The sequence below is a fragment of the Dendrobates tinctorius genome, unplaced genomic scaffold (assembly GCF_039654945.1).
Source record: "Dendrobates tinctorius isolate UK_male_01 unplaced genomic scaffold, ASM3965494v1 ptg000015l, whole genome shotgun sequence".
Lineage (NCBI taxonomy): Eukaryota > Metazoa > Chordata > Amphibia > Anura > Dendrobatidae > Dendrobates > Dendrobates tinctorius.
In genome coordinates, this window is record NW_027361683.1 from 8,631,473 (window position 1) to 8,657,206 (window position 25,734).

At 46.1% G+C, this 25,734-nt stretch overlaps 1 protein-coding gene across 1 annotated transcript in view; it reads left to right on the forward strand.

Annotated features, from left to right (window-relative positions):
* Nucleotides 1-19,516, forward strand: part of LOC141074578 (uncharacterized) — a 132,016-nt gene extending 112,500 nt beyond the window's left edge. The window contains exon 8 of the mRNA XM_073562052.1: nt 19,203-19,516. Coding sequence (XP_073418153.1) covers nt 19,203-19,260 — 58 coding nt within the window. The 3' untranslated portion in view covers nt 19,261-19,516. The remainder of the gene's footprint in view (nt 1-19,202) is intronic.
* Nucleotides 19,517-25,734: the final 6,218 nt, after the last annotated feature.

A 25,734-nucleotide genomic window follows, 5' to 3' on the forward strand; every position in this document is an offset into this window, starting at 1 on the left:
TACAGCCAAGGCAACAAAGGAGTTGCTCAAAAAGAAGCACATTAAGGTCAAGAAGGAGCCTAGCCAGTCTCCAGACCTTAATCCAATAGAAAACTTATGGAGGGCGTTGAAGCTCTGAGTTGCCAAGTGACAGCATCCAAATCTTAATGATTTAGAGATGATCTGCAAAGAGGAGTGGGCCAAAATTCCTCCTGACATGTGCGCAAAACTCATCTTCAACTACAAAAAGTCTGACTGTTGTGGTTGCCAACAAGGGTTTTGCCACCAAGTATTAAGTATTGTTTGCCAGAGGGATCAAATACTGATTTCTCACTGCAAAATGCAAATAAATTTATATAATTTATACAATGTGATTTTCTGGATTTTATTTTTGATATTCTTTCTCTCAATGTTAAAATTAAACTACCCTTAAAATTATAGACTGTTCTTGTTTTTGTCAGTAGGAAAACTTACAAAATCAGCAAGGGATCAAATACTTATTTCCCCCACTGTATGCAATACCTAAATATGTTTTTTACCTTAAAATAGAACATACTTTCTCCTTTTTTAGAGTCCGTGAACATGCTCGGTAAGCTCAAATACATTACACTGGAGCTGAGCAAATGGCATCTAAGGAGAAGATTGTACAGAACATGTACTATGTATTGTTTACAGCCTATTATCTTGAATTATTTTAAATGGATAGTTTTCAGTAAAGTCAATGAGTGCAAAGACTTTGTACGGATATACGATGGTATATTTCAATAAATAAGGAACCATTTACAGTATCAGATAATTTTCCATCATTCTATAGATCTTACAGAGTCATAAACTGTAATACTATGGGACAGATTTATATGATAGTACAAGGTTGAGACCTGACTCCCTCTCAATACAAAGCTGTAAAACCTTTGAGTTTTGTCGGCAATATGTTTAGTGAAATGTCTTTTGATACATGTTTCTTAAGCAACTGACTGTTATCACAGAGATAAAAGTGTCATCATAGAACACTAAGGGTATGTGCACACGTTGCGGATATGCTCTTGTAAAAATCGGATTCTGCCTCTTTGCAGAAAACACATTTGAAAATCTGCGCGTTTTTGATGCGGATTTGATGCGGATTTTCAGGGGGATTTGTCTGCAGATTTGCAAGCTAAATAAAGATATATTATTTAACAACAACAAAAAAATTGTGATGCCATTTCCTTGTACAACCTCTTCTTCTACATTCTCCATTGAAGACAAAAATGTCATTACATACCATGTTCAAATGTAATGTTTACACACACAAAACAAATATAAGTGAATAAAATACATATATATATGCACATATATATATATATATATGTATACATATTTATGTGTCAGCCAGATATCCTCATTGATAAAATGGTACATAAAGCGTTAAATAAAAGACACACACACAAAATCTGCGTCAAACACGAAATCTGTTTATTTTACAAAAAAAATTGCATGGGCTCACGCGTAATTATCACAACCAGCAGAGGGAAAGCAGACGGCTGAGGTCTGATGTTAATATTCTTGGTAGGAGCCAATATCCATGGACCCTTACCAGGCTATTAATATCAGTTCACAGATGTTTACTTAGCCTTTACTGGCTATTTTACTGGTGAACACTAGAAAAAAATTGACATGGGGTCCTCCTATAAAATTGAACCAGCAAAGGCTAGGCAGACAGCTGCGGGCTGACATTAATAGCTTTGGAAGGGGCCATTGATATTGACTCCCCCAGACTAAAAGCATCAGCTCTCAGCCACCCTAGAAATGGCACATCTTATAGATGCACCAATTTTGGCACTTAGCCTCTGCTCTTCCCACTTGCCCTGTAGTGGTGGCAAGAGGGGTAATATTTGTGGGGTTGATGTCACCTTTGTATTTGACACCAAGCTCACGGCTTAGTAATGGACAGACGTCTATAAGATACCTATCCATTACTTATCCTATAGTGATATGGTAAATAAAGACAGACACCCAAAATAAAGTCCTTTATTTGAAATAATCACAGACTCCTTTATTAATCTTAATTAACTATACTTACTGCATTGTCTAATCCCCGATTCCCTCGTCTCCTGCAACAAGATAAAAAAAATAAACTGTTGGCACTGGATTATTCAGGATACTCTCCTGAACAGCATAAAAATCTAGCAACTAAACACCCATAGACAGGAAATGAGTTGTTGTACCAAACATATTCCAAAACCCCCACTCAACTACTACTTATCCTGTTAGTCTCATTGCGGTTCTGAAGTCCACAAACTTGGCTCTTGATAATAGCTTTGTCATACCATCGGCTATCATCTTGTCAGACTTGCAATAAACAAACTCGAGTACACCATGTTCCAGTCTCTTTGGCATGGCTTGCTTACACGTCTGCAGAGAATTCAGACTGTGGCTGTGATACCTAGACGAGTTGTGGTTGCTATGTACAGAAGCCCCCCCACTGCTTGACTGTAACTCCCATTGCTGGGTAGCAGATCCTCTTCTCCTTCCAAGTTTAAGTAGGACGGGTCCATTGGTGTTGACGCACCTTTGGCTTCTGACATTCCAAACTGGTTTACCAAGTGTTTTGACCATATAAGAAAGGAGTCTAGCTTGGATGCCTTTGTTTGGCCTTTCTGATCTCATGACTGGAGGTTGACTTGGTTCTTCTGTGTCTTCCTTGGTGCTTTCAGAGCTTATCGACACTTCAGTGTTTTCCCTTTCAGCATCTGGTTTTGGTGATTGAGATTCTTGTCTTGCTTCTTAGGTTGAATAACTGGTGTAACTTCATGGAATTTGAGCGATACAGAGTTTTCACCAATCACTACATCTCTGCTGATTGTTACTGTGTTGGTCTCTGGGTGCAGGATTCTGTGTCCCTTTTGAGTTTCACTATAGCCCACCTGGACTCCTTGCTTTGCATGTGATTTTCACTTGGAACATTTTTCTTTGGGAACATACACAAACGTTTTGCTTCCAAATATCCTGAGGTGCTTCAGGGTATGTTTCTCGCACTTCCATAGCTCATATGGAGTTTTATTTGTGGCTTTACATGGCACTCTGTTTTGAAGATAGCAAGCTGTCATGATGGCTTCTCACCAATAAGTTGTAGGTAGATTCGCATCAAACAACATACTTCTTCCACTTTCACAGAGAGTACGATTCTTTCTCATTTTGTTGTGGGGAGAGAGAGGGATCGGATCCTGCACCCATAGGCTTCCATTATAACCAACGATGGATGGCGCTGGATCCGTCGCTCTCTGACTTTTTGACGTACACAAAAAACGTTACTTTGTCTGTTGTCTCCGGCCGATGGACAAAGATTTTCTGACGGATCCATCAGGCGACGGATGAAACGTGTGGCCATCCGTCACAATTCATCGCTAATACAAGTCTATGAGAAAAAAACGGATCCAGCACAATCATTTGCTGGATCGGTTTTTTCACAAAATAACGGATTGTGACTGATGGCAAAAAACTGATATGTGAAAGAGGCCTAAGACGTCTCTGTGCCATACATGGATACAGTTCTTATGTAGATCTTGTCTAGCACTGCACATTCTTTCTTTGTATTTTATCTGATAAAGTTCATCTTGGACTTTTCCTTCTGCAAGAGTGTGACTCTTCTTTGAGATGATGCAGCTGTTATCTTTAAAAGTAACTACATTCCCCTTTTGCATGAGCTTTACTGACAGAAGATTGCTTTCAAGCCTGGGAACATAGAGAGCATCCTTTATTGGGATCTTTCTGCTTTGTGCTGAGGAAACTGGATTGTGGATGTAGCTGTCTCCTACTCCTTATAAAGTCATATAGTGACCATTAGCTAAGATGACCTTTTCTGACTTACTTTCATTAAGGTCAGTGAAGAAATCCTTGTTATTTGTCACATGACTGCTTACACCAGAATCTATACACCATATATGCTTTGCAGATGGGCCTGTACTGGCATTAAATGCAGTTTTAACACATGCAGAATCTTCCTATACAGCTGTTTTAACCTTTTGAAGACTGGTCTGCTTTTTAAGCTGACTCATTCTTGCTTTCCAAATTCTGCAGTCTGCTTTAAGGTGGCCAGGCTTTTTACAGACAAAATATTAATGAGTTTCTCTTATTAGATTGCTCTTTTATTTTAGGGAAATCCTTTGTCTTTAATGCTGTTTCTGCTCTGGATTCATTATTAGTGATGAGCGAATGTGCTCGCCACTACTCGTAACTCGCCCGAGTATCACTGTACACGGAGTACTCGGCGAGCGGCGAGCATTTCTGGGATTACTCGACGGGAACTCGGGTCTCCACCCAGCACCCAATCACCATGCAGAGATTTTAAAGGGGTCCCAAAAATCACTTTTGAGTGCGCAGAGAAATCTTTCATTTTTATCTGGTACGGTAGAGTAGAATTTTTTTTAGTGTCTTACATAATTTCTTGGCACCATTTTGCTGAACCCCTCAAAAAATACATACAGGCCACATATTTTACAGTGTAGTGTATCTGTGACATGCATCATACATCCGTGTGCTAAAAATTTGGGCACTTTAGGCCTAATTTTCATTTTTTATGCTGTCTGTCACTCTAGTTATATCCAGCACTATTTTGCATTAAAAAAAACAAAACAGGCCACATATTTGGCAGTGCGGAATCTCCGTGCCAGGCCTCATATATCTGCGTGCTCTAAGTTTGGGCATTTTAGGTCGGTATTCCATTTTTTTTTGCTGTCTGTCACTCTAGCTATATACAGCACTATTTTGCTTTTTTTTTTTAAAAACAGGCCACATATTTGGCAGTGTGGTATTTCCGTGTCAGGCCTCATATATCTGCCTGGTCCATGTTTGGACATTTTAGGCCGGTATTCCAGTGTTTTCCTGTCTGTCGCTCTAGTTATATACAGCACCATTTAGCGAAAAAAATACAGGCCACATATTTGACAGTGTGGTATATCCATGATAGGCCTTATATATCTTTGTGCTCTAAGTTTGAGCATTGTAGGCCGGTATTCCATTTTTTTTGCTGTCTATCACTCTAGTTACAGTGCCTTGTGAAAGTATTCGGCCCCCTGGAACTTTTCAACCTTTTCCCACATATCATGCTTCAAACATAAAGATACTAAATGTACGTTTTTGGTGAAGAATCAACAACAAGTGGGACACAATTGTGAAGTTGAACGAAATTTATTGGTTATTTTAAATTTTTGTGGAAATTCAAAAACTGAAAAGTGGGGCGTGCAATATTATTCGGCGCCTTTAACTTAATACTTTGTTGCACCACCTTTTGCTGCGATTACAGCTGCAAGTCGCTTGGGGTATGTCTCTATCAGTTTTGTACATCGAGAGACTGAAATTCTTGACCATTCTTCCTTGGCAAACAGCTCGAGCTACTTGAAATGTGGCCCGGAGTACCCAAATCACATACCTGCGGTCACACAACTAGTGACTACAGACTTTAATACCATTTCTGGACAGCACCTTTAACTTGTAATAAAAGATATAGGGCCTCATGCACATATCGATCACTGCACTCTATTTGTCACATGTGTATGAAGCCCAAAATCCTGCTCTATTCTTACCTGGGACATGCCTTTAATAAAACTACAGATTTGGGTAGTGGGGGTGTACTTGCGGCTGATGCGCTCACTGTGACAAGTCAGGACTTGGAGAAAGAGTCAAGAGCAGTGTGCTGTGGTCATCTGACCTGCGTCTCTAGATATCTCTACTCAGGTCAGATGCACACAGCAATGATCAGGACCTTGAAAAGCTCCGCCCTCCTCTCTGCCCCCTCTGAATCGTTATGCTGGCTGCACCATGGCCACTCCGCCTCCTCTCCACCCCCTCTGAATCCTTATGCAGGCTGCACCATGGCCGCTCCACCTCCTCTAAATTGGTGTGGGATAATACCATGCTGCCAAAAGGAATCAAATTGTGTGGTGCCTGCTAGAGAGTGAAGAGGGGGTCATCAGCTGTCCCGTGGATGCGTGCACCCAGACGCGTGTTTTGGTTTCAAGCTTTGTCAGCCCCCTGGACAAATGGAACACCCATAGCTGGATGTCTGGCTTGTAACCCAGTGTTGGATTCTTTGTACCCAGACCACCAGATCATCTCTTTCTCTGTTGAATTGTGTTTTAAAAGTTAAACATACCCCAAAATTGCTCTAATAAAAAATAATGGGTAGCTATGCTATTTCATTATTTCTAACAAATGACAGAGCATGAAACTCCCTGCAGATCTGTGTCTGTATCCAAAGAATCCAATCATTTAAACATTGGTTGGATGTTTTCCCAGAAAAAATTACTACTCTCCTCCTACGAGTGTTCAAATCCCTTCTGATGGTTTATGTAGACACTGTTTTCTGCTTTGGGCTTGGTAGGTGACATTTAATTTAATTTGCAGTACAAAATGGATCACTGTGCTCCATAGTTTGAATCCGATGTGAACAAATGGGCAATGCCATCAAGAGGTCATTTTTAAGGGAATTTCACACTGGTTCTACTCCAAGAATTATAGTGTGGGGTGGTAGAGTGTACAGTAGTTGGACCCATCTAGTCTTCATTTCAGTTACACCAACACTTCAGCTTTACATTAAATTGATGGTGGAGCCAGTGCTACTGCAATTTCTCCAAAGTGTCCCAGGTCCAGTTTTTAACAGTACAACTTCAGGTTGTTACATATTGCTTGTGCTAATGTCAGAAGCCTGTATGGCCTAATTGTGCTATCATTTCAATCTTTGTCTCCAGATTTTGTCTTGTATCCCATTACGCATATCTGGAATGCCATTGATCAGCAATTGCAAATGGAGCTGCCAGCAGTGGATCTTGATAGTTTGCATGCCCAAGCGCATGTAGCGTGGCAGAACGCTCATACTTGATATTCAATATTTCGAGATGTTTTGTAAATGTTGTCTCCATTTTTTCGTTATTTGCATATCATTATGATATGTATCAATACTGTGACTTTCATAATTCCTCATCTTTCCTTCTTGGTGTTGCAGTTTCAATTTTGAGGTATATTTTAGTTAAAAATTACAAATGGGTACAACACCAGAGGCAATTCGCCACCCAGTGATGACTCTGCATTGTATCCTGTGTGCTTCTGTAAATCGAATCGAGATATTGTATGGTACTATAAATTGCTATGGAGGCTTTATCACAGATCTTTAACACAACCATGTGCATGGAGCCTCCATATTTCTAAAATGTATTTAACCTATCCTTTAAAGTGCCGAGGTAGGCTTCCCACAAAAAGTTCCACAAAGCTCAACATGTTATCATTTTCCTCAAATACAATGACAATTTGGCGATGTGATTGCAGTTTCGCCAGTCTTACAAATTAATATGAAAGTTTAGTTTTATCATCTATAACAAGATTAACAAAAAAGGAGGGCAGGAAGTTAAACACATCCATATTCATGAATATACTTTCATATTTACAGCATGGAAGAGCGTAGTAAAGTGGAACGCACGTATACTTCAATTTCTTACACAGAGATCTAGGGGCATTTTGAAGACTTTTAAGCTTACTCATCTCTGTTTAAGTGTTAAGTTCTTATTCTTAGTAGCCTAAATTTTTATGCAATGTAGGTGATGTGTATAATGTAAGTGCATTAGAGTGAATTATTTTTCGATATGTGACTTTCAGTTAAAAACATTAAAGCAAAAATGTGGTCATTTCTGTACTTAATATCCCCTATCCTGGTATGGTCCCCTCATGCCCATCCTGATACACATGGCCCCCTCATCCCTAAACTGGTATGCATGGCCCCCTCATCTCTACCCTTGTGTGCATGGCCCCCTCATCTCTACCCTGGAATGCATGCCCCCCCCATCCCTACCCTGGTATGAATGGATTACTCATCCATATCCTGGTGTGCATGGCCTCCTTATCCCTATCCTGGGAGTAAAGATCCCCCTCATCCCTATCCTGGTAGGAATAGTCCCACTCATCCCTACTCGGTCAGGAATGATCGCGCCCATCCCTATACTGGTATGCAGGGCCCTATCCTGGGCCTGGTATACATGGTCCCATCCTTATCCTGGTAAGATTGGCCCCCACCCATATCCTGGCATACATGGCCCCATCAGAAAATATTAAAAAAAAACCAGAACCATTACACTTTCCTTCCCGGCACTCTGTTGCAGCTTCCTGTTCTGATTTTTTTTAAATGTTTTCTGATGGGGCCATGCATACCAGGATGGGGATGTGGGCCAATCATACAAGGATAAGGAAAGGATAGGACCATGCATACCAGGACCGGGATGGGGGCCCATCAGACCAGGATGTGACGTGCCCCAGAGGCCGTGGGATACTCGGCGCCGGGCCCGTTAACTTCAATGGGAAATGTCACAGTGGCAGTGACCCGGTCCGTGGCCTCAGGCGGTCATGTAAAAGGGGTAGACTTGAATGGGGAATAAAGTTTAGGTAGTGATTCGTGATGCCAGTTGGAGTGTTTGACTGTAGTATAGCCGGCACTGCAGATGATCCCTGGGGGAGTAGATGGTGATGGCAGTGCAGATGTTTAACCCTCTCCAACCAGGGCTGACCCCCAAAGATTGTGATGAAAGTAGAAGGCACGGAGTAATAAGGCAGGAGACAAGGAATGTCACTTTATCATTTACCGTAGTTCAGGTGCAGTTCAGAGGAGATATTACAACTCACACCAGGTTACAGTCTGCTTTGTAAAATGGGAGTTATCCTTCAATTTGCTTGTGACTCAGTGTAAGCTTCCTGCTATTCTAATCCCTTCTGGGACCAAGGCTTCCCATAGTCTAAAACTTCCAGTATAGCCTCTATTCACTGTGTATTTCTCCTTTGGCAACTTTCAGCATGGATCCTATGTGTGAGCAGCTCAAGTTCCCACTTGCACTATCCTTCACTGATCCTAGTCCGCTGCAGTTTTCCCAGGGAAAACACGATGCTATTGGTTGTATAAATCCACACAGTCTCTCAGCTTACCACCCTGCTCTGAATGCATGGATGGTCTAGGGGCTGACACCCTGATGCTTCTTAGCTCTCACTCCTGGATCGAGCACATGTCTAATAGCTCCCAAGAGCATTCTTCTTCTCCTTCTTCACACTGAAAACAACAGCTCTGCTCCTCCCCCTCCCAGTTAGGGTGTGTCTGCAAAGCTCTAAGCTTCAGACAAGTAAGGGAGGGAGTTGAATTGTGTGTGTTTTGGTCTCTAGCAGAGAAAGCATAACTCCCATTGCTCACAAAACACATACAAAACAGTACATATTTAACCCTTTTGTGGCGGTAAAGACGCAGGGTGCCACATTCCCCCCTAGTTAAAGGTAGCACATCCTCGGGCTACACAATGAACATAAGCATATAACAAAATGACATAACATTTAACCTGGGTATGGGTGAACAGTCACATTAACTGAGTTGAGTCGTGGATTACAACCCAAAACCACTTTTGATTGTTTGGATCATCCCTGAGTGCAGCTGCAAGGGCACACAGACTATAATAGAAAATTCACTGCACTGGCTGTTTTAGATGGCTTCCTGCCAAGCCACAAAGAACAGATTTTTGTTCTCAAGTTTAAGAGTTTTTACAAGATTTCTTGTAGTGGAAAAAGACATAATAACTACTAAAATCTCACATTAGTCCATGTGGGCACAACTTCTTTAACCTTTTCAATAACATTACCTAAGGCAAAGTTCAATGTTAGTACAACCCAAAACTAAATTATTAATCTTAGAATATTTTTACAAATCATTTCTATAAATCATTTCTATAGCAAGAAGGGGTTTCACCCTGTGTGCTACGCTGTGATCTGCACAAAATAGGAATACTAGACGACTTCCTATGGCTCTTTGAACCTACCATGGGTACAACAGGTTCACTGCTGACAGTGGGCAAGTTTTCTGATTCTTCCTCATGCACAGCGTTAGTGATTGGCATTAGCGACTCGTCGCTTCCAGAACAATTTGGTATCTCTGGTAAAGACCTTTGCGGGAACACCATCACTGGAACTACCACTGCGTTGTTAACTTGTAGCCAAGAACAAGGGAATTCACCCAGAACAGTGCGAATCTTGGTATCAGTCTTTTCTTTTAGCTGAGAATCTTCCTTAGTCTCAACTCTTTCATGCAATTGTGCTGGACATACATTCAGATTGTCTCTGGATACGGTAGTACACATTTTTCCGCCGTCTTTGGAGATAGTACACACTTTGCTGCTGTCAGAGCTAGATGGTTGAATAGTGTATGGCTGAGCCTCCCATTGGTCATCTAACTTGTGGTTTCTTCTCTTTTTCTTTAGCACTTGTTCACCTGTTGGTAAGGGGGTTGCCACAGCATGTCTATTAAAGTTCCTTTCCTGCTTTTGCCTAACTTGAGCAAGACTTTCCTCTACACATTGCTGAACTTTTTGATCCTGCAGTTGTCTTTCTGTATTCCAATCCGTGTCCAATTGGCTGGATATGGTTTCAGGAGTTAGGGCTCCCATTTCCAGGTCGATGGGGAGTTTACCTGGCCGTGCACGCATCAAGTAAGCTGGGGCATATCCTGTTGAGCTGGTTGGGATATGGTTGTACATTTCAATCAAATCAGGCAATTTCTCAGGCCACTGGTTCCTTTCTTCCAGTGGTTTGAGCTGCAATAAATTGATTACCAGATGATTCAGTTTTTCGCAAAGACCATTGCCTTGTGGATGGTATGGTGTAGTTCTGATCTTTTTACATCCATAGAGGGAACAAAATTCTTGAAAGACTTCTGCTTCGAAGGCTTGACCTCTGTCTGTCAGCACGTGATCTGGGTAGCCATGGGGTCTGCAGTAATATTCTTGGAATGCCTTTGCAGCTGTTCTTGCTGTTTGGTCTTTCACCGGAATGACCACTTGGAAACGGGAATAGTGATCCACTATTGTTAAGGCATAGATATACCCTGATCGGCTTGGGGTTAGTTGCACGTGGTCTAGGGCCACCAGTTCCAAAGGTTGTTTAGTGATGATGGGCTTCAAGGGGGCCCTTTGATTGGCAGAATTCTTTCTGCTGAGATTACATGGGCCGCATTCTCTACACCACTGTTCAATGGACCGTCTCATACCTGTCCAGAAGAAGCGGTCACGGATGACTACTTCCAGCTTATTCCAACCAAAGTGTCCCTCTTGATTGTGGTAAGCTTCCAAGACCATGGGCACGTCCTTTTTGGGGACCACAATCTGCCATACTAGTTCATGCGTACATGAATTAATAGCTCTTCGGTTCAACTTGCCTTCATACAGGAACAGCTTCTTTCTCTCTTTTCACAACTGTTTGACATCTGCAGGCGCATCAGGAGCTGGAGACTAATCTGCTTCTCCAAGGAGTTCTTTGACCATACATATAGCCGGGTCACTGCTCTGCGTCTCTGCCCAACCATGGTGAGGTAGTGGATTAAGGGAAACTTCATGAACGGCAAGACTTCTCCCGGTCATCTGGCTAGAGTCTTGGGAGGCACCGTGGCGGTGGAATGCCGGCATCTCTATTTCTTCCAGGTCTTCTAGATCTTCTGCTGAATGAGTAGCATTTGGCATACAGGACAAAGCAACAGCATTGGCGTCTTTAAAGCCAGCTCGGTATTTGATGACAAACTCATAATTGGACAACGAAGCCATCCATCTTTGTTCCAAGGCGCTGAGCCTGGCGGTCTCCAGATGGGTTAACTGATTGTTGTCCATATAGATGGTGTATTTGGATGAGGCCAAATAGTGCTTGAACGCCTCAGTCACTGCCCAAACGATAGCCAAGAATTCTAGCTTGAAGGAGCTATAGTTGGTAGGGTTCCTCTCAGTAGGACTAAGCTTCTGACTGGCAAAAGCAATGGCTTTCTCCTTACCCTGCTGCACTTGAGATAGGACAACTCCTAACCCAACATTGCTGGCATCGGTGTGCAGGATAAATGGCTGCTCATAGTCTGGATACGCTAAGATCTCTTGATCTCTTCTCCAGTAAGTGCTTGCTTAAGGCTGTTGAATGACTCATCCAACCTAGCATTCCACTCTAATAGGGTACTCTTGCCTCTGGCCTTTTTGGATTGGCCAACTAGGAGATCTTGAAGAGGGGCTGCCAATTTAGTAAAGTCTTTGATAAAGCGTCTGTAGTATCCCACTAGGCCTAGGAATTGTCTGACCTCATGGATGTTGGTGGGTACCTGCCAGACTCTTATAACAGTCACTTTGTCTGGGTCGGGTGCTACTCCTTCTGAACGCATGACATGGCCTAAATACTGCACTTTGGGCTTTAGGAGATGATATTTAGATGGTTTTACCTTTAAGCCGAAGTTGGACAACGCCTCCAAGACCTCTGCCAGGTGTTGCAGATGTTCCTCATAGGTCCTAGAATATACAATCACATCATCCAAGTACAATAGCACTGTCTCAAAGTTCATATGTCCCAGGCAACATTCCATAATTCTCTGAAAGGTCCCAGGAGCACTGCTCAATCCGAACGGTATGTAGTTAAATTCATATAACCCCATAGGAGTAGTGATCGCAGCTTTTTCTTTCTCTGCCTTAGCAACAGGAACCTGCCAGTACCCACTGGTTAAGTCCAAAGTGGAGCAGTACCTAGCTGATTTTAACGCTGCTAGAGACTCCTCTATGCGCTGTAAGGGGTATGCATCTTTGTGAGTAATTTTGTTAAGTTGTAGGTAATCTACACACATGCGCATTGTACCATCTTTCTTTTTGACTAACACCAGGGGAGCTGCCCAAGGACTGTAGCTATCTCTGATTACCCCTGCTTGTTTCATTTCCCTTAGCATACCTTTTGCACACTGATAATGAGCTGGAGGTACAGGATGATACCTTTCTTTGATAGGTGGGTGATCTCCTGTGGGGATGTTATGTTGAAACCCTTTTACCTGCCAAAAATCCAAGGGATGCTTACTGAAAACCCTCTCGTATTCTTGCACCACCCACTGCACTCCATTTTTCTGATGAACAGGAGTGGAGTCGGTGCCAACATGTATCTTTTGGAACCATTCCTCCGTCTGAACAGAAGAGCCATTGCCATCCGTCGCTTCAGACGGAGTCAAGGGTTCTACAGCCTGAATATCATTGTTGCTGACTGTGAATAGTTTGGCTGCGGTTTCATAACAGGGCAAGCGAGCCTCCTCCTCTCCACAGATCAGAACACGGGATCCTGCCCCTTTTAACATCAACAATTCCCCTAGCTGTCAGCATAGTAGGTCTGCTTTCTGAATAGACTGGTTCAAGGAGAGCTTGGTAGTCCCATCCTTTGATACCTATGGCTGCTCTGCACCAGATGAGGGTCTCACTCCTAGGGGGAAGCATAATGGACTAGGGATCACTCACCCTTACACTACCAATCTCTCCACCAGTTAACACCACCTGCTGCTGCTGCACAAGGGCCTTGATATCTTTATTGAGGGCATGCTGTTCTTTGTACTGGGCCGACTCGGCTATGTCTTTCAAAATGGCGATGACCTCAATTAAACAATTTTCAATCACATTTGTGTTATGATGGGTGGACACTCCCCTCTTTCCACCTCTACCACCACAAGACCTTGAGCTTTGAGCTCCACCTTCCCCACTTTAATGACAACTCTTTGTACCCCACCTGTGTCAGAGGTTGACCATTACTTGCTATTAAAGACAAGTTACTATCAGGAAGTTGGATGAAATCAGCATCAGTCCAAAATCTCTGGTACAGTGTGTGAGGCATTGTGGTTACCTGCGATCCAGTGTCCACAAGGGCGGTGAAGGGGATACCATCCACTACCACGGTTATAAGTGGACGTCCTCCAACATACCTGTTTCTCCAGTTAGTTGGACCAGATTGTCTTACTCCTGGGGGGTGGTCCTTGCCCCCAGGGTTCACCCATTTAAAGGACATTCCCTTTCAATATGATCCACCTTATTGCACCGTCTGCAGATGGGTCTTCCAGAAGAGTCAAATCGGTCCGTTGTTCGCTGATGTTGTGGCATCCTCTTTGGCTGTCGCCATGGGAGATCATCTGGGCTTGATGCTAGTTGGATCCTCTCTGTGTGGAACAAGTCTGGAGAGTCTGAACAATTTTACATAGACCAGCCATATTTTTAGTCCGTTCCTATACTTGCAGCCGTAAATCTGCAATAGAATCATCAACTGGAGTATGCACGTGCTGTACTGCAGGCACATGGGGTGAGGATACTGCCCACTGGTGGTATGTAACTGCTGGTTGTTTAACTGGCTCAGTGCAGACATAGGTAGATTCTCTTAAGATATGGATGAATCTGTCCTTAAACTGAACAAAGTCCATATCAGGGTTCTGCAATGACATCATGCGCAGTTGCGCTTTACTGGAATCAGACATAAGACCTTCAATGAACTGCTCTTTCAGCATTTTGTTCTCATCTCTTACACTGTCTGGATCAATTTGTTTAATGGCTTGCAGCGCCTCCTGCAGGTTAAGAGCATAGTCTCTAATAGTGTCCTGTGATTCCTGTCTGCAGCTGAAAAATCACATTTTTATTTCTGAAGCAGTACGGGTGTCAAGAGTATCCCTTAATTTAGCAAAAATGTCTTTTACAGTCTTTTTATCAGTCGCTGGCCAAGATTTAACTTCCCTCTGAGCAGCGCCATTGAGATGACTTGTAAGTATACTGCCTTTCTGCTCCTCTGACATAGGGTAAATATCAAACATGCTGCACAGCTTCCCTTTAAAGTCACTTAAGATGTGCGATTCGCCAGTGTACTGTGGCAGCCATGCCGCACCCGATATGTAAGGCATGGTGAGAGGCAATATGGGAGCTGCAGCTGCTGCACCCTGAGCGTTGCTGGGATTAGACATCTTCCCCCCCTAGTTAACCCTTGCAGGGGTGCAACTCACTGCTTCAGTTGCTGCAGGTCATTGCTCCTGTAGGACTTTAGGCACTCACGGTATCCTGTTCGATTCCTGTTCGTAGACACCAAAAATGATGCGCCCCAGAGGCCATGGGATACTCGGCGCAGGGCCCGTTAACTTCAATGGGAAATGTCACAGTGGTAGTGACCCGGTCCGTGGCCTCAGGAAGTCATGTAAAAGGGGTAGAATTGAATGGGGAAAAAAGTTTAGGTAATGATTCGTGACGCCAGTTGGAGTGTTCGACTGTAGTATAGCCACCACTGCAGATGATCCCTGGGGGAGTAGATGGTAATGGCAGTGCAGATGTTTAACCCTCTCTAACCAGGGCCAACCCCCAGAGATTGTTATGCAAGTAGAAGGCACAGAGTAATAAGGCAGGAGACAAGGAAAGTCACTTTATCATTTATTGTAGTTCAGGTGCAGTTCAGAGGAGATATTACAACTCTCGCCAGGTTACAGTCTGGTCTGCAGAATGGGAGTTATCCTTCTCTCTGCTCTGACATGGTGTAAGCTTCCTGCTATTCTAATCCCTACAGGGACCAAGGCTTCCCGGAGTCTAAAACTACCAGTATAGCCTCTACTCTCTGTGTATTTCTCCTTTGGCAACTTGCAGCATGGCTCCTGTGTGTGAACAGCTCAAGTTCCCACTTGCATTATCCTTCACTGATCCTAGTCCGCTGCAGTTTTCCTGGGGAAAACACAATGCTGTTGGCTGTATAAATCCACACAGTCTCTCAGCTTACCACCCTGCTCTGAAAGCATGGATGGTCTAGGGGCTGACACACTGATTCTTCTTAGCTCTCATTCCTGGATCGAGCACGTCTAATGGCTCCCAAGAGCGTTCTTCTTTTCCTTCTTCACACTGAAAACAACAGCTCTGCTCTTCCCCCTCCCAGTTAGGGTGTGCCTGCAAAGCTCTAAGCTTCAGACAAATAAGGGAGGGAGGTGAATTGTGTGTGTGTGTGTTGTGGTCTCTAGCAGAGAAAGCATAACTCCCATTGCTCACAAAACACATACAAAACAGTACATATTTAACCCTTTTGTGGTGGTAAAGACGCAGGGTTGCACAGATGCCATTAATGAAAAATTAATATTCATTGCCCTCCACGCCCATGGGTGTGGAATGCAGTGAATATTCATTTCTCCTTAGCAGTGGGCACAGGAGTTAGCCACAGCAGCAGGCTCCTGCTCTGTGAACCGCTGTTCCACCAAAATGGCTCTCCCAATTCCCCACCACAGCCAGAGCTGGTACAGCCAGACTCTAAGATGCACCCCCTGTTTTCCTGCGTTTTATAGTCTGAAAAATACTGTAGTTTTGTAAGGAAATATTCAGTAAAACTTGTGTTTTACACATTTATTCCTCTGCTCTTTCGGGGATTTTCAGTCCATTGGGCAGTCCATTCAGTGACTGACAGCTTTATTTGTTTAACAGTACATAAGAGCTCTAGCTGTCAGTCATTGATAAGACCGCCCACTGAACCAAACATCCCAGAAAGAGCAAAGGATTAAACGATGAAAACATAGGTTATACAGAATCTTTCCTTACAAAACAATACTGTATATCAATCTGCTCAGCTTCCCCTGCCCTATAACATGGTTCCCACAGATTGGACGGCATTTTCATGGTGACAGGTTCCCTTTAATTATATTTATTATACAGTACCAACGTTTAAAGATCCTGCGTTATTGTAAGTACTGATTCATTTTTTTTTTATTTTTCATTAGCAGTAGTGAATAAGTCATACTGTCTGGTAGAATGCTTTCAGTAACAGATTCCCGAGATAGGTTACTTTGTATCTGACTAATGGTTGAAAGATAGTTTGACCATCAATTATATATTGAGTATGAGCTCAACTCACAAAAGGAAGGAAATCGGATTAGTTAAGAAACCTACATCCAACCTATTTCCACCTCCACAACCATCATTGCAGAGTCTAATAACTTTTATAGAAATCTAATAGCATATCCCACTTACATTGTAGGGATCTGCCAATAGTATCTGAATTACAATATGTTTTAGGATCAATGCACATGGCATTACCATCCACATTACCAGTGCACAGCAACACAATCCTTATGCATCCGTATTTTCAACTTTTATCGGACACAGTATTCTCCATTGAAAGCAATGCCTATGGAGGAGAATTTCTCCATAATACAGAATGTGATAGAGTATGCCTCCTATCTTTTGGGTATAGGATGTGGCATTGTGTTACTGATCCGTATAACATAGATCTCTAATACACTCGTGTGCATTGACGCTTTACACTTCATTCTACTTGTTCTTATTTTCTGGACAGAAACTATACCCATCTTTATGGTTCAACTCTACTCCAGGGGAAGGATGGTGACACATTTGCACATTTTGCTTCCCTTTCATTGTAAGAAGGCTGGTTTTACAAAGTACTCTAAGTAACAGCTTGTTACAGTTGTACCCACTACTGTCGTAACTTGGTTTCTTTCTCTGACCGCTGCTAGATAACAATTATTAGCCTTTCACTAACCTTGAATAATGTTATGGACATTTTAGTGTATAGCCAATTCTGAGCTACTGATATGATATGAATATTGTCATTGAACATGAAGAATATGTCTGCATGGATCATGTATTTGACATTATCACTTAACGCAGGAGCATTGAAAAAAAGAGTTGAATAAATACATGTATCCAGTCGATTCACTGACCACAATGAATATCCAACCTTTTAAAGACAATTTGTAAAATTATACATTCAAATACAAATTAGGGGGCAATTCATAAAGGGGCTTAAGCCATAAATCTGGAGTAAACACCTTAATAAGTCACAATATTTTTGAGCAACTCAACAGTTGCCCAAAAATATTGTGACTTTTGGCATTTACCTGACAGACCCAGACAGCTACACCAATGGGTAGATGGGTGTCGTCATGCCTGCCCATGAAATTCATCAAAAGTTGCACCTCTAAAGTGGCATAACTCACTCCAGCAATGGAGCTCTCGCTAGCTACATTTCTGGCGGTGTCTCACACTGGGTATCAGACACGTCTAATTAATTATGAATTAGGTCAGGGTACTCTGGCAAGCACTTCATTAGGACATGATTTGAATGCATATTAGTCCAGTGGGGGGTACACCATAGATATGAAATTACTTGTATTGAAAGGTAACTTCAAATCTCAGAGACAGAAGGGTCTGGGAATATAAACTCATGACAACCTTTGACACACTCAAAGCAGGAATGAATGTGTTGCATGGATTTATGTCTTTTTACATCAATTAAGGAATTTTCTCCTCAGACCTTGTGGGGTAATCACAACACAGAACCAGACCCCAATCAGAGGACTATAAAACTTTCATACTCCTTATCTATGAACTGTTCCAATATTTATGACCATAACTGTCCATCACTCTCCCATAATGATAGTTCTGCTTCACGTCACTTGTCCTTTCTATTGCATTATTTCTGTGCTGTGTTGTGCATAAATATGTGATTCTTCGGATTTTGTATTAGTCATTGCCTTACCATCTTTTCAGTTAGCCATTAAAAGGTATCAACCACTGAAGTCTTTTAATTCTGAATATTTTTGACCTGCCCTTAGACATTTTGCTGGATTTACCTTGAAGTAATTTGTCTCTAACGCTAGAGGCAAATGATTGGTCAAAAGTCAATTCCAACTGGGGTTGTTCTTTGTCTTACCTTTGGGGCCTACTATTGTGTCATAGCTTGGCTCCACTGGAGGATCCTCTGGCTTTCTGGTTGACCAGTACAGCCTTGTACACACAGAGGCACACATAAATTATCAAAATGCACCAGCACATAGCAATTAATAAATACATGAATTCTACTGACATTACTACTCACATAAAAATATGATGTACTTAGCAGTTGATCATCTAAAAATGTGTAAGCTAATCCAACCATGTGAAGCTGAACCTCACGGATGGACCCCAAGTCTTCTGACTCACCACTCTCAGTGCCTAAGGGCCACATACTGTATATAAAGGGGAATAAATAGGAACTGGCATTGTTCTTACTAAAACCTATATGGGAAAGGTGGTTAGATAAGACTACATAGTGTGGACCAATAGATTTCTAAGAGTGTTGTATAGCTCAGTACATTGAAGGATTTGCAATAAGTCCCTATACATATGGCCACATTAACTTCCAACTTACAGAAAGATTTAATATGGCTATATGTCTGGCACCATACTACAAATTTGATGTTTGTGCTGAGGATATGTATTTGCAATGAATGGTGTGTGACATTTAACAATTTTGTATAGATTTTCACATAAATTCATTTTGTATATACAGTACATAACACTACTGTAGAGTACAATGTGTGATTTGGTTTCAGAAAATTTGTTTCTTTTGTAAATTACAAACTTTTTGTCATTTGCCTCTTCTTTTCTGTGTTACAGTGATCCACCCACAGGCGTGCTTGTGCCATTCAGTAAAGTACTGATGGTTTGGAAATGAACAGATTTATGATGTTGGTCCCTTGTGACTGGATTTTATTCAAGCCATCTGTACAGAAAATGGATTTCATATGTGAAGACTAATCAAGCATCATACCATTGGCACGCCAGTGGGTTTTTATTTTTTTTTAAGGGGGGGGATTATTCACAAGAATTGTAATATCCTGTAGATTTAGCTTGTTAAAACATTATGCGTGATTATGTTAGTATATTTACTTATCCATACACCATTATTAAAAATATAGTTTTTGACTCTTTTTTGGATAATAACTCACAGTCCCTAAAGTCAAAATACTTACGTGAGTATAAGGAACCTAAATATAATGGGCCAAAATTTACCAATAAATTCAATAATAACTATATAGAAATGTGCAAGGTTCAAAATCAATAAAAATATATTCTTTTTTGCATAACAAAATAATTAAAAGCATAAAAATAGACATACAAAAGTCAAGACATAAAATACTAAATGTAAATAAGTGATAACAAAACTCAACACTTCCTTGTGTGAATACAAATCAATACAGAGTTACTGTATATTGTACGCAATCACGGTATTGAGGATGGATACTCAAAAGACGCAAGCCAAAATAACCAGTGCTGTATAAGTTAAAGCCCTTCAAGGTACATACAGATAAACGGAGAGAGAGTGATATCACACATAACTAGATGTGTATTTCCTGAAGGAAGTACAGATAGTGGTTTGAAATGCTGCCCAGGCTGCCCCTTTAAGAGAGACTTGCCTGCTGCACCTGCAAGACTTTCAACTCAGGATCCGTTTTAACAGTGGGTGCCTCTCAGGGGCCACTTTGGCCTCAGGGTCCGATTTTGTGGGTGGGGCCCTCATGGCCCGATTTTGTGGATGGGGCCCCTCAGGGTCCGATTTGGTGGGTGGGGCCCCTCAGGGTCCGATTTGGTGGCCGGGTCCCCTCAGGGGCTGATTTGGTGGGTGGGGCCCCTAAGGGTCCGATTTTGTGGCCGGGGCCCCTCAGGGTCTGATTTGGTGGTTGGGGCCCCTCAGGGTCCAATCTTCTGGCCGGGGCCCCTCAGGGTCCGATTTTGTGGGTGGGGTCCCTCAGGGTCTGATTTTGTGGCCGGGGCCCCTCAGGGTCCGATTTGGTGGGTAGGGCCCCTCAGGGTCCGATTTGGTGAGCGGGGCCCCTCAGGGTCCGATTTGGTGAGCGGGGCCCCTCAGGGTCTGATTTGGTGGGCGGGATCTATCAGAGTCCGATTTGGTGGGCGGGGGCCCCTCAGGGTCCAATTTGGTGGGCGGGGACCCTAGGGGTCCGATTTGGTGGGCGGAATCCCTCGGGGTCCGATTTGGTGGGTGGGGCCCCTCGGGGTCTGATTTGGTGGGCGGGGACCCTCAGGGTCCGACTTGGTGGGTGGGGCCCCTCGGGGTCCGATTTGGTGAGCGGGGCCACTCTAGGTCTGATTTGGTAGGCGGGCCACTCTGGGTCCGATTTGGTGGGTGGGGCCCCTCAGAGTTCAATTTGGTCAGCGGGGCCCCTCAGGGTCTGATTTTGTGGTTGGGGCCTTTCAGAATCCGATTTAGTGGGCGGGGCCCCTCAGGGTCCGATTTGGTGGGCGGGGCCACTCAGGGTCTGATTTTGTGGCCGGGTCCCCTCAGGGTCTGGATTTGTGGGTGGGGCCCCTCAGGGTCCGATTTTGCGGGTGGGGCCCCTCAGAGTCCGATTTTGTGGCTGGGGCCCCTCAGGGTCTGATTTTGTGGCTGGGGCCCCTCAGGGTCCGATTTTGAGGGCGGGGCCCCTCAGGGTCTAATTTGGTGGGCGGGGCCCCTCAGGGTCTGATTTTGTGGGTTGGGCCCCTCAGGGTCCGATTTTGTGGCCGGGGCCCCTCAGGGTCCGATTTTGTGTCCGGGGCCCCTCAGGGTCCGATTTTGTGGCCGGTGCCTCTCAGGGTCCGGTTTTGTGGCTGGGGCCGCTCATGGTCTGATTTTGTGGCTGTGGCCCCTCAGGGTCTGATTTTGAGGGTGGGGCCCCTCAGGGTCTAATTTGGTGGGCGGGGCCCCTCAGGGTCCGATTTTGTGGGTGGGGCCCCTCAGGGTCCGATTTTGTGGGTGGGGCCCCTCAGGGTCCGATTTTGTGGCTGGGGCCCCTCAGGGTCTGATTTTGTGGGTGGGGCCCATCAGGGTCCGATTCTGTGGGTGGGGCCCCTCAGGGTCCGATTTTGTGACCGGGGACCCTCAGGGTCCGATTTTGTGGCTGGGGTCCCACAGGGTCTGATTTTGTGGGTGGGGCCCCTCAGGGTCCGATTTTGTGGCCGGGGCCGCTTAGGGTCTGATTTTGTGACTGAGGCCCCTCTGGGTTCGATTTTGTGGCCGGGGTCTCTCTGGGTCCGATTTTGTGGGTGGGGCCCCTCAGCGACCGATTTTGAGGGTGGGTCCCCTCAGGGTCTAATTTGGTGGGCGGGGCCCCTCAGGGTCCGATTTTGTGGGTGGGGGCCCTCATGGTCTGATTTTGTGGGTGGGACCCCTCAGGTTCTGATTTTGTGGGTGAGGCCCCTCAGGGTCCGATTTTGTGACTGGGGCCCCTCAGGGTCTGATTTTGTGGTTGGGGCCCCTCAGGGTCCAATTTTGTGGCCGGGGTCTCTCAGGGTCCGATTTTGTGGCCGGGTCCCCTCAGGGTCTGGATTTTGTGGCCGGGGTCTCTCAGGGTCCGATTTTGTGGGTGGGGCCCCTCAGCGTCCGATTTTGTGGGTGGGGTCCCTCATGGTCTGATTTTGTGGGTGGGGCCCCTCAGGTTCTGATTTTGTGGTTGGGGCCCCTCAGGTTCTGATTTTGTGGCTTATGTCCCTCAGGGTCTCATTTTGTGGGTGGGGCCCCTCAGGGTCCGATTTTGTGACTGGGGCCCCTCAGGGTCTGATTTTGTGGTTGGGGCCCCTCAGGGTCCGATTTTGTGGCCGGGGTCTCTCAGGGTCCGATTTTGTGGCCGGGTCCCCTCAGGGTCTGGATTTGTGGGTGGGGCCCCTCAGGGTCCAATTTTGTGGGTGGGGCCCCTCAGGGTCTGATGTTGTGGGTGGGGCCCCTCAGGGTCTGATTTCGTGAACTGGGCCCCTTAGGGTCTGATTTTGTGACTGGGGCCCCTCTGGGTTCGATTTTGTGGCCGAGGTCTCTCAGAGTCCGATTTTGTGGGTGGGGCCCCTCAGGGTCTTATTTTGCGGCTGGGGCCCCTCAGGGTCTGGTTTTGTGGGTGGGGCCCCTCAGGGTCTGATTTTGTGGGTGGGGCCCCTCAGGGTCCGATTTTGTGACAGGGGCACCTCAGGGTCTGATTTTGTGGTTGGGGCCCCTGAGGGTCCTATTTTGTGACTGGGGCCCCTCTAGGTTGGATTTTGTGGCCGGGGTCTCTCAGGGTCCGATTTTGTGGTTGGGGCCCCTCAGGGTCTGATTTTGTGGCCGGGCCCACTCAGGGTCCGATTTTGTGGGTGGGGCCCCTTAGGGTCTGATTTTGTGGGTGGAGTCCCCTGGGTCCATTTTGGTGGGCGGGGCCACTCTTGGTCCGATTTAGTGGGCGGTGCCCCTCATGGTCCGATTTGGTGGGCGGGCCCCTCAAGGTCCGATTTGGTGGGTGGGGCCCCCTGGGTCCGATTTGGTGGGCGGGGCCCCTCTGGGTCTGATTTGGTGGGCGGGGTCCTTCAGGGTCCGATTTGGTGGGCGGGGCACCTCCGGGTCCGATTTGGTGGGCGGGGCCCTTCAGGGTCCGATTTGGTGGGCGGGGTCAATCTGGGTCCGATTTGGTGGGCGGGGCTTCTCAGGTTCCGATTTGGTGGGCGGGGCCCCTCAGGGTCCGATTTGATGGGCGGGGCCCCTCTGGGTCCGATTTGGTGGGCGGGGCCACTCTGGGTCCGATTTGATGGGCGGGGCCCTTCAGGGTCCGATTTGGTGGGCGGGGTCACTCTGGGTCCGATTTGGTGGGCGGGGCTTCTCAGGGCCTGATTTGGTGGGCAGGGCTCCTCAGGGTCCGATTTGGTGAACGAGGCCCTTCAGGGTCCGATTTGGTGGGCGGGGCCACTCGGAGTCTGATTTGGTGGGCGGGGCCCCTCAGGATCCGATTTGGTGGGCTGTGCTACTCTGGGTGTGATTTTTTTGAGCGGGGCCACACTGGGTCCGATTTGGAGGCCAAGGTGGCTCAGCCTCCGATTTGGAGGCCGGGGTGGTTCAGCCTCCGATTTGGAGGCCGGGGTGGCTCAGCCTCCGATTTGGAGGCCGGGGTCACTCAGATTTCGATTTGGCTCGCCGGCCCTTTAAGACTCATTTCGGTGCGCTGGCCCTTTAAGAATCACTGTGGCACGTCGGCCCTTTAAGAGCCAGGGTGGCTCACTGGGCTTCTAAATCCACTTTGTCGCACATTCTATCTCAGGGGCATGTGTCATGTGATGAAGCTAGATTTGCATTTGTGCTGTGGGTTTCACTTTAAGAGCTGATATTATGTGGAAGAAGCTCTGTCCTTGGGGCGTCATGTGACGTTCGTAGGCGTTGGCATAGTAACTGGTTCTGCCTGCGCATATCAATGAGCTTAACTGCTATTTCAATCGCCTCAGGGCACGTTTTGCCATTTCCCATTGAAAAGCATTGGAGACAGTGCATTCCAATGACGGGAAAAAAAAATTTCAAACGCAAATTGCGCAAAAACTACAAATCTGATCGACACGAAAAATACTTAGCACACCTCTCGTGCACGCTGGCTTCGAAACAACACCTCAACGGCATCTGTGCGTGTAGCGGTTCGGGCTGTATTAATTGCGGAAATCAACTTAATAATAATAATAAGAAGAAGAATAAGTTAGCAGCGTTCGGATTACAATATAGTGGTTTTTTCAAACCACTATAACTAGATGTGTATTTCCTGAAGGAAGTACAGATAGTGGTTTGATATGGTGCCCGGGCTGCCCCTTTAAGAGAGACTTTCCTGCTGCACCTGCAAGACTTTCAACTCAGGATCCGTTTTAACTGTGGGTGCCTCTCAGGGGCCACTTTGTCCTCAGGGTCCGATTTTGTGGGTGGGGCCCTCAGGGCCCGATTTTGTGGGTGGGGCACCTCAGGGTCCGATTTGGTAGGTGGGGCCCCTCAGGGTCCGATTTTGTGGCCGGGGCCCCTCAGAGTCTGATTTGGTGGTTGGGGCCCCTCAGGGTCCAATCTTGTGGCCGGGGCCCCTCAGGGTCCGATTTTGTGGGTGGGGCCCCTCAGGGTCTGATTTTGTGGCCAGGGCCCCTCAGGGTCCGATTTTGTGGGTGGGGCCCCTCAGGGTTCGATTTTGTGGCCGGGTCCCCTCAGGGTCCGATTTGGTGGGTGGGGACCTTCAGAGTCCGATTTGGTGGGTGGGGCCCCTCAGGGTCCGATTTGGTGAGCGGGGCCCCTCAGGGTCCGATTTGGTGAGCGGGGCCGTTCAGGGTCTGATTTGGTTGGCGGGATCCCTCGGGGTCTGATTTGGTGGGCGGGGCCCCTCGGGGTCCAATTTGGTGGGCGGGGACCCTCAGAGTTCAATTTGGTCAGCGGGGCCACTCAGGGTCCGATTTTGTGGGTGGGGCCCCTCAGGGTCCGATTTTGTGGTTGGGGCCTTTCAGAATCCGATTTAGTGAGCGGGGCCCCTCAGGGTCCGATTTGGTGGGCGGGGCCCCTCAGGGTCCGATTTGGTGGGCGGGGCCCCTCAGGGTCCAATTTGGTGGACGGGGCCCCTCAGGGTCCAATTTGGTGGACGGGGCCCCTCAGGGTCTGATTTGGTGGGCGGGGCCACTTTGGGTCCGATTTGGTGGACGGGGCCCTTCAGGGTCCATTTTGGTGGGCGGGGACACTGAGTCTGATTTTGTGGGTTGGGCCCCTCAGGGTCCGATTTTGTGGGTTGGGCCCCTCAGGGTCCGATTTTGTGTCCAGGGCCCCTCAGGGTCCGATTTTGTGGCCGGTGCCTCTCAGGGTCCGATTTTGTGGTTGGGGCCCCTCAGGGTCCGATTTTGTGGCCGTGGCCCCTCAGGGTCCGATTTTGCGGGTGGGGCCCCTCAGGGTCCGATTTTGCGGGTGGGGCCCCTCAGAGTCCGATTTTGCGGGTGAGGCCCCTTAGGGTCTGATTTTGTGGGTGGGGCCCCTCAGGGTCCGATTTTGTGGCCGGGCCCCTCAGGGTCCGATTTTGTGGCCGGGGCCCCTCAGGGACCGATTTTGAGGGTGGGGACCCTCAGGGTCTAATTTGGTGGGCGGGGCCCCTCAGGGTGCGATTTTGTGGGTGGGGCCCCTCAGGGTCCGATTTTGTGGGTGGGGCCCCTCAGGGTCCGATTTTGTGGCTGGGGCCCCTCAGGGTCTGATTTTGTGGCTGGGGTCCCTCAGGGTCTGATTTTGTGGGTGGGGCCCCTCAGGGTCCAATTTTGTGACTGGGGCCCCTCAGGGTCTGATTTTGTGGTTGGGGCCCCTCAGGGTCCGATTTTGTGGGTGGGTTCTCTCAGGGTCCAATTTTGTGGCTGGGGCCCC